Consider the following 14,419-nt stretch of genomic DNA (forward strand, 5'->3'; position numbering starts at 1 on the left):
CTTCATCGGTGGCAAATCCATTTCTAGAAGTGGAGGAAGATGTTAGATGTGGTCCACAAAGCTGGCCCTTTTCTTCATTCATTTAAAGTTTTGCTGTCATTGTTGAAATCCTGAAGACTTTTGAACATTCAAAGACGGGGCCCACATTTTTTGGCCCCGTAGATTATATAACCAGTCCTGCACGTGGTGAGGCCAGAAACCAGCCAAGGACTCTTACCCCGTTCACCTGGCAAAGTACCCTTCATTGGTTCTTGTTGACTGTGCCTCGGAACAGATCCCTGCCCGATCCAAGATGTTCTCTCCTGGATCCTGGAGCTGCTGCTGCCTGCCTCTTGCTTTCACTTGGGTTCAGTAAAAATTAATTCGGAGGCTTCACCAGAGGACTGTTGGCCTTACAAGCTCAATTCCCAAATGAGGATTTGCCCTAGTGAGGGTCTCTGAATTGGAGGTAAATGGAGGTTCCTCTTGTATTTTATCACCCCCACAATGTACTTTGGCATTTATATGGCAGATAGAAACTGACAACATCATCTGACATCTGATCTTCCTAATTGTCACACTATTAAGCCCAGTTGGCAAGAAGCTTTTAAAAATTTTTTTAGTTTTTTATTTTTGGGGGGTATATCGGGGATTGAACTCAGAGGCACTGGACCACTAAGTCACATCCCTAGCCCTATTTTGAATTTTATTTAGAGGCAGAGTCTCACTGAGTTGCTTAGAGCCTTGCTTTTGCTGAGGCTGAACTTGTGATCCTCTTGCCTCAGTGTCCTGAGCTGCTGGGATTATAGGTACACTTTTTTTTTTTTTTAAGTGATTTATAGCCAGGCCCTCCTATAATCTCAACTACTTGGGAGCTGAGGCAGGAGGATTGCAAGTTTGAGGTCAGCCTCCGTAACTTAAAACCTTGTCTCAAAATAAAAAGAGCTGGAGTGCAGCTCATTGGTATAATGTTTGCCTAGCATGCCAAGGACCCAATCCTTAATCCCCAGTCCTGAATAAAAAAAAAAAAAAAAAAAAAAGGAGGAGGAGGAGGAGGAGAATTATAGGTGAGTTTAGCCACATTCTTGCAGACCATTGAATGCCCAGGTCCAGGTGGGAGGAATGGTGTTAAGTGGAGGCACAGGCAGAAGGGAGCTTGAGATTGGCTTTGGAAGCCGAAGATCCTGGGTATGTATCCTGAGCTGGCTGCTTACCAGGTTCATGACCTCAAACCTGGAGCCACGAAACTGACCCCTCTGGATTCTGGATTTCAATTCTAAAGAGGGATTAGTAACACTTTCTCATAGAACTGGGTGATTGTGAGGAGTAACCAGGAGGGTTTGTGTAAGAACCCTAGGGTGGCATGCACCGGCCTCTGTAAGTGAATGGGAGTTGATGTCACCTGACTGCGGTGGGCATGCACAGGGGAGTCAGGAAACAATCATTGTAAAACTCCTGCTTCTCTGAAAAGTCACTTCACAGCCTGCTTGATCTCCTTCTAGCCTTCTAGGAGCTGGGTCAGGATTACCAGTTCCCTGTTAAGAGTGAGGAACAGGAAAACTATGTGATCAGAAAATAAAACAAGGGTAGAATAGAGATCACAGGAATTCCTAATGCCAGATCTATAGCACACTAGACTCAAAAAATGTTTGTGGGCTGGACATAGTGGCCCATTCCTGGAATCCTAGAGACCCAGGAGGCTGAGACAAGAGGATGGCAAGACCAGCCTCAGCAATTTAACAAAACCCTAAGCAACTTAGTGAGGATTGGTCTCAAAATAAAAATTGAGGGGGGAAAAAAAGGCTGGGGATATTTCTTAGTGGTAAAGGGCCCCTGAGTTCAATTCTCAGTACAGGGCAGTGGTTTCTCAGGGCCAGAGGTGTAGCTCAGTGGTAGAGAGCCTGCCTAGCCTGCAGGAAGCCCAACAACACACACACACACACACACACACACACGTGTTTGCATCAGAGATCATTCAAAATCTTTACCCATGTGTCTCAAATCCAAAGCATAATTGTAAAAGGACTTAGAGATTGGTTTTGCTAAAAGCACTGACCCTTCACTTGGGCCTGCAGATGTCCACCGGGTAGCTCAAAGCAGGATAAAGCTTGTGTCTCTGCCTTCATTTTGCATCTGTTTCCTTTCCTACCTTAAGCCTTGAGTAAAGCTGGTAATCCTCTCCTTTCAAGGCTAAAGGCACCAGGATAAGAGTAAGATATTCTGAGATTCACAGGGACATCATAATCAACAGATTGTCAACTGACAGCTCTTATAACATCCTGTTCCAGATCACTGGAGCAGCACCTAAAAGTCTCCAGCCATTGCCCTAAACCTGAGGAACTAACACCAACTTGCCTTTCTAACTTGTCCTTCCTCTGAGTCATTCTCTCCTACAGTCACCTGGTGGATAAACAGCTTGTGACAAGAGTCAAAATTACCTACACCCCAACCAGGCAGAAGCAAGTTTCTTATTGTGGACAAGACCCCACCTGACCCATCCTGAGATAATGGTCCACCAGACCACTGCTTGACTGTGCATACTGGGCTGCCCCCCCCCGGCCCCCACAGTTTTGTTTCTTCCCCTATTTAAACCTGAAGCTCATATCGGTACCCCTGAAGACGGGGCCGATATTACTAGTCCCCTTGTCTCTCCAGTATGGCTATGCTGAATATTATATTCCTTTCCTATTTCACCATTACTTTTGCCATTTGATTTTCTTTTGGGGTGAGGGCTGGGACTTACCTGAAGTCCGGTTCCCTAGCCTCGGACTCTGGCAACACATCGACAACTTCCTAGCGGATAATACCTGTCACTGTGTATGAAGATGGCCTGATGGGGTCTCTAAAAGAAATAAGATTAAGCCTGCCATGGTGAGTCATCCTGTAATCCTAGCTACTAGGGGGACTGAGGCAGAAGGTAAGTTCAAGACCAGCCTGAGCAATTTTGTGTTTGTTTTTTTTTGTGTGTGTGTGTGTGAGAGAGAGAGATCCAACTCAGGGCCTAGTGCACTAGGCAACACTCTACCCTTGGGTTACAATCTCAGCACCAGCCTGAGGTAGAGCCCTTGCCTAGCATGCACTAGGCTCTGGGTTTGATCCTCAAAACACAAAAAAGAAAAAAAAATTAGATAAGACTAAAAAAAAAATTAGAAAATAAAATTAGCATAGGGATAAAGAGGATGGAAGCTTATGACTTGGGCTTGAATCTCAACTCTTCTTTTTCCTGGCTCTTGGTAACTACCTCAGATCACTTAATCTCTGTGCCTCAGTGTCTCAATCTGTAAATAAGGATTAAATAATATAAACTGTCAGGTGTGGTGGTGCACACCTATAATCCCAGTGACTCGGAAGGCTGAGGCAAGAGGATGGAAAATTCCAGGTCAGCCTGGACAATTTAGTGAGACCCTGTCTTAAAATTTAAAATGAAAAGGGATGGAGCTGGATGCTGTGGTGCAGGTGTGTGATCCCAGAGGCTTGGGAGGCTGAGTCGGGAGGATCTCCAGTTCCATGTCAGCCTCAGCAACCTAGTGAGACCTTGTCTCAAAATGAAAAAATAAAAAGAACAGGGGATATTGCTCAATTGTTAAGTGCACCTGGGTTTGATTTCTAATAAGACAAGACAAAACAAAACAAAATTGAAAACACCCCAGATTCCCCAACTTACCTGTCAGGGTTGTGAACAAGTTAATTAATGTGAACTGTACTTGGCACACAGTACCACCCATTGCCTATTCTTCTTTTAATTACCTATATGTTTGGGTCCACTGTCTTGGACTCCGCATTCTTCCACACTGGGCGGAGTTGGCTTTTTGGGTAGGGGCTGGCTTGCAAGTGGGGGTCTGTGACTCGCAGACCTGGATGTGAAGGAGGGAGGCCACGGCTTGTTGCATGGTAACAGGGCCTTGGTTGCGTGTGAAGGCAGGCTGTGTTTACAGGTAACTAGGTGGTGGTGGTGGTGGGGGGGATCTACAAAGAAGCTAAACAAAAGGGAATTCCTCCGGTGGAATGAATGGGGCACACCGCCAGGAATCAGCCGGGTTCTCTGGAAAGGCCACCCTCCAAGCCCTGCCCACTCCGCAGGGTGCTCCCTGTGCACCGGGGGCGTCTCCTTGTAGCCATAGAAACCGAACCAGCTCCCTCTGCAGCAGAGGTCCGAGGGTTATTTAATTCTGGCTCCTGACGCCCTGCGCACGTACCTGCCTCCTCTCCGAGGGTTCAGGGGCACTGACCCACAGCGTCCCACTGAGATGGGGTGCCACTCCAGCAAGGGCACCGAGGTGGCGCCTGAGCCCCAGAAGTCTGGAGAACAGTCCAAGGGAGAAGAACCGAGCGTGGAGCCTGGCGCCGAGGCAGAGGATGCCAAGGTCACCCCCCTGGAGGATGGACACCCCGAGCCCCAGAGCTGAGCTGCTTTACTCCAAAGTCGGACCTGGCCTCGATTCTGGAGCCGCTTTGGCCTCTGAAACAGGAGACAACCCAACATTCTGAGAAGCTGCGCGCAGAGGGAGGAGAGTGAAAAGTCCCCCTTGCTTGGGATCCAGGCTTCAGAACTGGGCTTTTCCTGCTGGGGTGGAGCGGGGTGTGGAGGGAGTGGGACGATCACAGGAACCTACTCCCCAGCCTCCCGCAGAGGACAAAAGAAGTCTTCGGCTTCTGAAAACGAACAGGCCTGGCTGTAGACTCCTGTGGTCCAGTGACACTCTGCCCTTGGGCTGTGACAGTCCAGTCCCCCCCACCCCCGTCCCCCAACCTGGTGCACTCTCCGGAACTCTGGAGACTCTGTGGTCATAACATTGATTGCGGTGTGTGGGTCTCAATTTGGGCTCTTTGTCTCCTTTTTTTCAATGGCTGGCTACACAGCCGACATCCCTGACAGGAAGGGTTTTTTCTTTCTTTTCTTTTCTTTCTTTTTTTTTTTTTTTGCATTTGGCTCACTGCACACTGTTTGCATGAATAATTTAATATTTAACTTGCAGTATTGTTAATGAATTGTGGGAATGATCAGGATCAGATGGGGATCCCTTAAATGGAAGGCATGAAGCTTTGGTCATTCAGTAAGTAGCCCTTTGAGTGCCGGTGGGAAGGAAGAAGGAGGAGGGATTCAGGTTCCTAGTTATTAATCCCCTGAAAAAGGTCGGTCTGCTAATATTCACATGTCTCCTACCAAATGTCTGTCAAGTTGAACCTTCTAGCATCTGAGCTATCTGCATCCAGCCTTCAAAAATATTTCACTGTTTACTAACATGTCTGTCAACCTCTCTTTTTTCTCTCCTTGCATGTGTTTTGGTTTTAATGCAAATGCTAAAGCATTTTCATTTGAAATCAAATAGACATGTTTGCAAATAAATGACGACACAACACATTTGAAGGACAGGATGGGGGGAGGTGAGATTGAAGGATTGGCAGGGAGGGTGGGTGCAGTTCTGTGGAAGTGGAGTGAGAGCAGGAGGGAGCCTTCCTCTTGCCAGGCATCACGCTGAGAACCCGCCAGGGGTAGTTTGATTCACCCAGAAACACCAACCCATTTTACAGGTGAGGAGAGTAAGTGACTTCCTTGAGTATGGCCAGTCATGATTAGCAGAGACCAGATTTGAACCCCAGAAGTATGGCTTCTGAACCCATGCAGAGTCTTGCTTAAAGAAGAGGTTTTTGCTGGGTGAGGTGGTATCTGTAACTCCAGCTACTCCAGACCCCGAAGTAGGAGGATCACAAGTTTGAGGTTTGAGGTTAGACTCAGCAATTTAGGTCTACCCCATCTCAAAATAGAAAAAAAGAACTGGGATGTAGCTTAGTGGTACTGAAGTAGAGGGGGGGTCTTTCTGGTGAATAAACTGAAATTCAAGTGTTTTTTTTTTTTTTTTGCTGACAATCTGTGCTGTAAAGCAGGAACTGTTTCTCTTTATTCATTTGGGACTTATCTGCCTGAGGAGCAAGAGGCCTCTGGTTGGCTTGGAGTCACCCTACTGCAGGTTGGCTGAGGCATTCAGGGTCTTTTGTTTTTACTCTGATGAGAGGGAGGAAGAGGAAGAGGGAGGAAGACGAGAAAGAGGAAAGGAGATAGAGGAGGGAGGAAAAGGGTAGGAAGAACGGAGGGAGAGAGAGATCCGACATGGTGGAACAAGCCTGTAATCGCAGTGATTACAGGGAGGCTGAGGCAGGAGGATCACAGGTTGGAGGCCAGCCTCAGCAACTTAGTGAGATGCTGTCTCAAAATAAATAGTAAAATGGCTGGGATGTGGGTCAGTGGTAAAGCACCCCTGGGTTCAATCCCTAGTAATCCTCCAGGACAAAAAGGAGGAGGTTGAAAGTAGGAGAGGGAAGGTGTGCAATGGAAGAGAAAGCCTATAAGGTACTAGAAGGGATCCTTCTTCTCTGCCACAAGAACTTGGCAAACCAAAGAGGAATTTTTTTTTGTGTGTATGTGGTACTGGGGACTTGAACCCAGGGCCTTATGCATGCTAGGTAAGCACTCTACCAACTGAGCTATATTCCCAGCCCTGAAGGGGACTTATTTTGAGACCACAAGGTGATGGTGGTAAAGAAGAAGGAAAAAAGAGGAAGAAGGGAAAGACGTGAAACCATTCGGCCTAAACCTTAACTACAAAAGCTTCCTTCTGCTTCAGCAGAGCCTGAACAGGAGCAGGAGGCCTCATCCGCTGGCCCCAAGCCCTGCTCTGTCCCTGGGGGTGCTGAGCTTTCTATGGGCCAGGAAACAGGCTTGGGCTTGTGGCTGGGGATCAGGAAGTTCAAGGTCTCCTCCTACAGCCTCCTGGGCTCAGGCCAAGTTTTGGGAGCTGCTTTCACTTTTTTGGGGGACAACTTCTGTTTTCCTTTTTCCTTCCTCCTAATGGAAATTCGCCCTGTTTAATAGGACAGTGCTGGGGAGGACAGGGCCCACACTCAGGACTGGTGGGAGAGTGAGGCTTGGAGGCCTCCCAGGACCCCCCTCAGAAGCCGAACTCGCTCAGCTTCTTACCTAATCAAAGGAAGGAGGCTCTAGGCCAAAAGTTCAGAAACCTGGGTGGTTTGTCTTGCTTCCTTTTGGGATGGAGCAAGATGATCATTCGGTTAAGTTCAAGGTCTCTGAGGGCTCTAAAGAACAAGATCCCTCACCCACCTCCAGCTGGGTGGCAGGCATGCTGTACTTTGCCAGGGAGTTAATCTCTAACAGGAAAAAGCACTTGCTGTTTCTGTTTAAGGACATTCTCCTTGTTCCACTGGGCCCTGGTATCACTCATCTCTCTCTTTCCGAGGCCCAGGAATATCTCAAGTGCCAGGTGAAAGTGGTCAGGATTATGTCCACTTTAATATGGCTTTAAGGCCTGGGAGTCTGCCCAGATGGCTGTCGCTTGAAAGTCCTGGCTCTAGTACACTTCCAAGACTGCTGGAAGAGAAGATTTGTTGTTAGCTAACTTATCTCTCCACATGTCTTTCTGTCTATGTCTCCACCTTTACCTGCCTCCACCCACGTATCCATTTATTTATACATTCACATTCAGTTTTTACCCTGAAGTTTTCAGTGATATGAGGCAACAAATTTTCTCTTTTATTTATTTATATATTTTTTGGAACCAGGGATTGAACCCAGGCTCACTTAACCATTGAGCCACGTCCCAACCCCCTTTTTTTTTTTTTTAATTTTGAGACAGGGTCTTGCTAAGTCAAAGTCATTAGGGCCTCATTAATTTGCTGAGGCTGGCCTCAAATTTGTGACCCTCCTGCCTTAGCCTCCCAAATTGCTGGGATCAGAGGTGTGCGCCACCACACCCAGCTTAAAATTTTCCCTTTTAAATCAGTTCAGTCATTCAATAAGTATTGAGGTCCTACTCTTCCATCACTCACACTTATTCATTTATTTATTAGTAAAGCAATTACTAGGTGATTACTTTATGCCAAACTTCTTTTTTTTTGCTATTAATGGATCTTTAATAAAAGATATGGGGAAAGGTTTTAATAGAAAAGAAACATTATCCCAAAATATATTGTTGAAATTTGGCCTGAATTGCCACTGAAGGACATTTGGGTGGTTCAGGCATGAGCTTCCATCTTTTCTTAAAAAAATTAATTAAAAAATTATTCTTATTATTTATTTATATATGACAGCAAAATGCATTACAATTCTTATTACATATATAGAGCACAATTTTTCATATCTCTGGCTGTATACACAGTATATTCACATCAATTTGTGTCCTCCTACATGTACTTTGGATAGTAATGATCATCACATTCCACCATCATTAATAACCCCATGCCCCCTCCCTTCCCCTCCAACCCCTCTGCCCTATCTAGAGTCCGTCTATTCCTCCCATGCTCCCACTCCCTACCCCACTATGTATCAGCCTCCTTATATCAAAGAAAACATTCAACATTTGTTTTTTTGGGATTGGCCAACTTCACTTAGCTTTATCTTCTCTAACTCCATCCACTTACCTGCAAATGCCATGATTTTATTCTCTTTTATTGCTGAGTAATATTCCATTGTGTATATATGCCACCTTTTTTTTTTATCCATTCATCTACTGAAGGGCATCTTATGCCAAACTTCTTAGTGTTAATAAAATGTGAAATTACAGAAATAGGGTGGTTCAGAGAGCTCTTAATTATCTAGGGGATATCCACATTCGGCCTTCCAGACTAAGTAGGAATTAGCCAGGAAGAGAGGATGGGTATTTCATTTTTATTTTTTGTGATGCGGGGATATAACTCAGTGGTAGAATTCCTACCTAGCATGCTTGAGGCCTTGGGTTTGACCACTGAGCACCCCCTGCCCCATGGGTTTTTCAGAAGGGGAGTGTATGACCCAAGGTTGGATTCAGGAAGCTGCATGGAGCCTGAGACAGGAAGATCACCTGAACCCAGACGTCAGCCTGGGCAACGTAGGAAGATCCCATCGCTAAAAAACAAAAACATGGCTGGGTGTAGTGGCACATGCCTGTCATCCCAGCGGCTCCGGAGGAGGCTGAGACAGGAAGATTACAAGTTCGAGGCCAGCCTCAGCAACTTAGACCCTGTCTCAAAATAAAAATAAAAAGGACTGGGATGTGTCTCAGTGGTAAAGCACCCCTGGATTAAATCCTCAATACCAGAAAACAAAGAAGGAAACATTAAAAAAAAAAAAAGAAAAAGATGGGGAATTCACTGAGGGACTTAGGCAGAGGAATGACACCTGAACATTAATTGCTTTTGACTGCTTTGTAGTCTGTCTTCTGGTCATGTTAAGTAGTAGCTAGCAATAAGCAGTGCAATGCAGGCGAGGTCACAAGTGTTCTTTAAATCCCTTTAGGGTCTTCTTTAAACTACTTCCAAAGTAGTCGAGAAAGCAAAAGGTGGTAAGTTAATTTGTAGAAAAAAAAACAGAAAAGCAAGGGAACTAGTTGGAAATCTCGTCAAGAAGAAAGGATTCATGGGACTCACTCTTGACAGCGTTCACTGAGGTCCATGTGAAGTTGGGAATTAGGGCTGTAAGCGTCTCCAGTTGTCTGGGACGGAGGATTCCTTTAGTAGCGCAGGTACACTAAAGTCACTTCTGACCAGTTACGGACCCCAGTGCCCATATTAACATGGGATTGACTTGTAGATGCAGCCCCGCTAAATAGGATGGCCACCATGATGGTTTCAGAGAGGATCAAGGTCAACAACTCCACTACTCAATGTGAAGGAGGAGTTGAACACCTGGTTGGTGGAGAGTACAGAAGGTGGTCCCCAGTTCTCCTGGTAAACACCAAACAGTAATAAATTTGGAGACAGCGTTGTCTCCTTTGTGTTCTCTGTTCAGAGAGGGCCCACTCTCTCTCGAGAGTGTTCTCTGCTTGAACTTCACTTTGCTTTTACTTTACTGTCACTTGTACTCTTCTGTGACGTTTGGTGTCTGACTTTAAATTTTCTTTCATTGGAATGCAAGAGCTGAGGTTTGGAGTTTCAGCTCCTGCTTTCCTGTGACAGTAAAATCTCCTGTCTTTTTCCCTGGGGAAAACTTTTCTGACCCACGTGATTGGTGGGGCCCGATCCCATCCTCCTCGGATTCCGGGTTGAGAGTTGCCTAGAACTGGTCAGAGTGATTGATTCAAAGTATGGCACATGATCTAAATGAGTCCAATAAGAGTCTTCTTTGAACATTTTATTGAACATATTAGGAAATAAGTATTCACCTTCATTTTGAGATTAATAAAATAGACCAGTTTGAACCTGGAATCTCTTGGAGGCAATTTTCCTGCCACTAGGGAGGGACTTCTTTTTTCTTTTTTCTTTATTTTTTTAGTATTAGGGATTGAACCAAGGGACGCTTAATGACTCAGCCACATCCCTAACCCTTTTTATATTTTATTTAGAGACAGGGTCTCACTAAGTCGCTTAGGGTCTTGCTAAATTGCTGAGGTTAGCTTTGAACTTGCGATCCTCCTGCCTCAGCCTCCTGAGCTGCTGGGATTACAGGTGTATGCCACTGTGTCTGGCTACAATAGACTTTAAATCATGGGACTTTCTGGCCTCCATTATCAGGTAACCCAATTCCCACAATAAACCCCTTAGAATATATCTCTAGATATCCTATTGGTTCTATTCTCTGGAAGGCCCTGGCAAACACAGGAGCTTACGTAACATCATGACTTTCAGCTCTTAAATCTTAGGGAATTTATTTTGGGGTTGTGGATGCCCTCTTAGACCCCTTGAGTTGGTATTAGGTTTTTGTTTGTTTGTTTTGGATTGGGGATCAAACCCAGGCCCTTGAGAATCTAAGCCCAGCTGTCTAGCACCGAGTTACACTCCTATTCCCTGTGTAAAGGATTTTTTTTTTTTTAATTTTAAGGTGAGAACATTTGAGGAACAGATGACGAGGAAAGAAATCCTCTCTGTTCTTCCCTTATCTGACTAAATCACAGCCTCTCAAAAAATACATGTACTGCTGGGGCGTAGTGGCACATGCCTATAATTCTAGCAGTTTGGGAGGCTGACTCGGGAGGATTGCAAGTTCAAAGCTAGCCTCTGCAATATAGGGAGTCCCTAAACAACTCAGCAAGACCCTGTCTCTCTATAAAATATAAAAGAAAGAGCTGGGGATGTGGCTCAGTGATTGAATACCTGTGGGTTCAATTCCTGGTACCAAAACCAAACCAAACCAAACCAAATAATCAACAAAACACGTACTATTAGCCCTCACCAAGTAGAGATTCCTGGGAATGCAACAGCTGAGAAGACCAATTGCCCCTTCCCATCTGCATCAGAATGCTCAATAGAAGGCTGAGAATGTATTGCACTGATAGAATGTTTGTTGTGGGATGCTCGGGGTCCTGAGTTCAACTCACCTCCCACACTGCAAACAAAACCAAAACCAAAATTCAAACAAAACAAAACCAAATCCAAAATTCAAAATGAAACAAAAGCAAACAATAAAAATCCCTCAAAGGTAAAAGGAAAGCGAGGAACTGGGAGATGGGCAAGTGAGAAATGAAAGACGGAGACCAGGCAGAGATACACACGAGAGTTTATTTGTCAGAGCTGGCAGATGAAGGCACATCTCTCCATAGAGGAGAGAGGCAATGGGGGCTTGGGGTTTGGGAATTTAATGGGGGCAGGTTCAGGGATTAGAGCCGGGGTCCTAATGCAGGTGGGTAAGGGTGGGGTTGGTACGAGGGATTGGTGATATGCCTTTGGGTGGGAAAGAACGCAGGTGTGAAGAGTTGGATTGGTAAGAGGGAGTGGTGAGCCTTTCCCAGAAAGGCCCTTGGGCAGGAAAGCGAAAGTTTTTTTTTTTTTTTTTTTTTTTTAAATGGCAGCTGTCACTTAAGATGACCATCCAGTTGCTAAGCAAAGACCTTACAAAAGGAAGGTCCATATTTTCCCATTGAAGCCCTAAACCACCCCTTTTCATTGAGTTGATAATGTAAACCTTTACTTTGGGCCACTCCATGAGTTTCCCATTATTGGGGGTTCCTGGATGCAAGTGTGAAGAAAAGACTGAGCCAGGGCTGGAGTGCAGGTCAGTGGTACTGCCCTTGCCTAATGGACACAAAGGTCCCCCAGCACTGCAAAGCATCAGTTTCCGGCGCTGCAAAACAAAAACAAAATAAAAGCAAAACAACCCCCATTTTGGTCAGCTTTTTCACCACTGTGACTGTAAGACCTGACAAAAAACATATTAGAGGAGGAAAAGTTTATTTGACTCACAGTTTCAGAGGCCTCAGTCCAGTCAGCCAACTCCATTGCTTTGGCCTGAAATGAGGCAGCATATCATGTGAGGGAGGAAAGTAGCTCAGGACATGGTCACCAGGAAGCAAAGAGAGAGTTCTGCTCATAAAGTGCAAAATGTATTCCCCAAACGCATACCCTCAGGACCCATCTCTTCTAGCCACACCCTACCTGCCTATGGTAACCTCTGGTTAATCCCTATCAGTGAATTAATGCACTGATTAGGTTAAGGCTCTCATAACCTGATCATCTCACCTGTGAACTTTCTTGCATTGTCTCACACATGAGCTTTTGGGGGACCTCATTAATTGTCTTTTTTCTTTTTTTTTGTGGTGCTGGGGATTGAACCCAGGGCCTGGTGCCTGAGAGGCCAGCAGTCTACAAACTGAGCTACATCCCCTGCCCTTCATTAATTGTCTTTTCTCAGATTTGCAGTCTCCAATCTCAGTACCAAAGTTTTTTTTTTTTTTTTTTCTAACCAGGCCTAAATTCAGCTGCTTGTTGCTCAAAAGCCAATACTTGGGAGATGAGAGTTGGTGAAAAAGAAATGAGTTTTTTTCCCAGGGCCAGCACCCTGAGAAGATGGGGGGAGACATCATCCCCATAAAAAGGCCATCTTAGGGAACTCAGGTACATGAAAGAACTTTTAGTGGAAGGAAGAAGAAGTGGGGTGACAATGGGCAGGAAGACCATATACCGACCAGAGCATTTGTCATCCTGAGTAGGAGTCCACTTTTTTTTTCCCTTCTGGTCAGACAGTGTAATTGACCTTGACCTCGTATAGCTATTTCTTGTAATTCTTTAGATGAAACACAGTAATTTGCACACTTTGTGTTAGTTATGTTCAAGACTAAAGAATTAGGAGGGGCTTTACACATGCTGACATTATCTGAAGGTCAGCAGATGTTCTGGGTTTTGTGAATTGGAAGAGATATTATTTAACAATTAATATCTTACTCATTTAGGTGCAGTAGAATTCTTTAGAATTTAGAATGCCAGTAAAAAGGGAAAGGAAGTCAAAGGACAACTCACAAAAGGGTGACTACTGTTACAATTCCCCACTGTTAATCCTTCATTCCCTCTCTCTTCCTTCTTTTCCTCTTCCCTCCCTCCCTCCCTCCCTCCCTCACTCTCTTCCTTCTTTCCTTCTGGTTCTGTGGATTGAACCCAGGGCCTTGCACATGCCAGGTAAGTACTGAGTCACATCCTTAACCCTTTTTAAATTTTATTTCGACATAGGGTCTCACTAAGTTGTCCAGGCTGGCCTTGAACTCGCTATACTCCCGAGTCAGTCTTCCAAGTAGCCAGTATTACAGGTGGGCACCATCACATCTGGCTCTCCATTCCATTTATTTATTTATTTCTCTCTCTCTTTTTTTAATCGGTGAATGATAGCTGTACATAATAATGGGATTTGTTGTTACATACTCATACATGCACAAAATATAACAATAGAATTTGGCCAGTATCACTCCCCAGCATTTCATCCCTCCCTCCTGGCCTTCCACTTTTTAGTCCCTTTCCTCCACTGACCCCTCTTTGATTTTTAGGAGATCTACTCTCACCTTTGTTTTCCTTTCTAGCTTTTGCATATGAGAAAAAACATAGGACCCTTAACCCAAGTTTGATTTATTTTGCTTAAAATAATGGATTCTAGTTCCAACCATTTTCCTACAAAGGCTATACTTTCATTTTTCTTTATGGCTGAATAAAACTCCATTGTGTATATATACCACAGTTTATTTATCACTCATCCATTGATGGACACCTAAGCTGGTTCAATATTTTGACTATTGTGAATTGTGCTGCTATTAACATGGGTATGCATGTATACTATAGTAAGATGAGTTTAATTCTTCAGGGTAAATACCAAGAAGTGGTATAGTTGGGTCATATGGAGTGTCCACGCCTAGTCTTTTGAGGAGCCTCCAGACTGATTTCCATAGTGGTTTTACTAATTTATATCCCACCAACAGGGTAAAGGTGTTCCTTTTTCTCCACATCCTAACATTTATTATTATTTATATCTTGATGAATGCCATTCTGACTGGTGTGAGATGAAATCTCAGTGTAGTTTTGATTATTCATTTCATTTCTATGGCAAGTGGGGCATCGACTCCATTATGGCTACTTCCTGCTGAATGGAGGCAAACAGTCGGATTTTTTAAATGAAAGACTTCACAGGGTAAAATGTGCAATTTTTTGTTTGTTTCTTTTTGTTTTTGGGGGTGGGGTAGTCAAAGGCATTCGTTTG

The 14,419-nt window shown here is 44.7% G+C and overlaps 1 protein-coding gene across 1 annotated transcript; it reads left to right on the forward strand.

The window, feature by feature from the left end:
* The first annotated feature begins 4,085 nt into the window (after nucleotides 1-4,085).
* LOC125612981 lies at nucleotides 4,086-4,796 on the forward strand. Its single transcript, XM_048792202.1, has one exon. The coding sequence runs from the start codon at nucleotides 4,227-4,229 to the stop codon at nucleotides 4,383-4,385; it is 159 nt and encodes a 52-aa protein (XP_048648159.1). The 5' UTR covers nucleotides 4,086-4,226; the 3' UTR covers nucleotides 4,386-4,796.
* Nucleotides 4,797-14,419: the final 9,623 nt, after the last annotated feature.

The sequence above is a fragment of the Marmota marmota genome, unplaced genomic scaffold (genome assembly GCF_001458135.2).
Source record: "Marmota marmota marmota unplaced genomic scaffold, marMar, whole genome shotgun sequence".
In the NCBI taxonomy this organism is placed as follows: domain Eukaryota; kingdom Metazoa; phylum Chordata; class Mammalia; order Rodentia; family Sciuridae; genus Marmota; species Marmota marmota.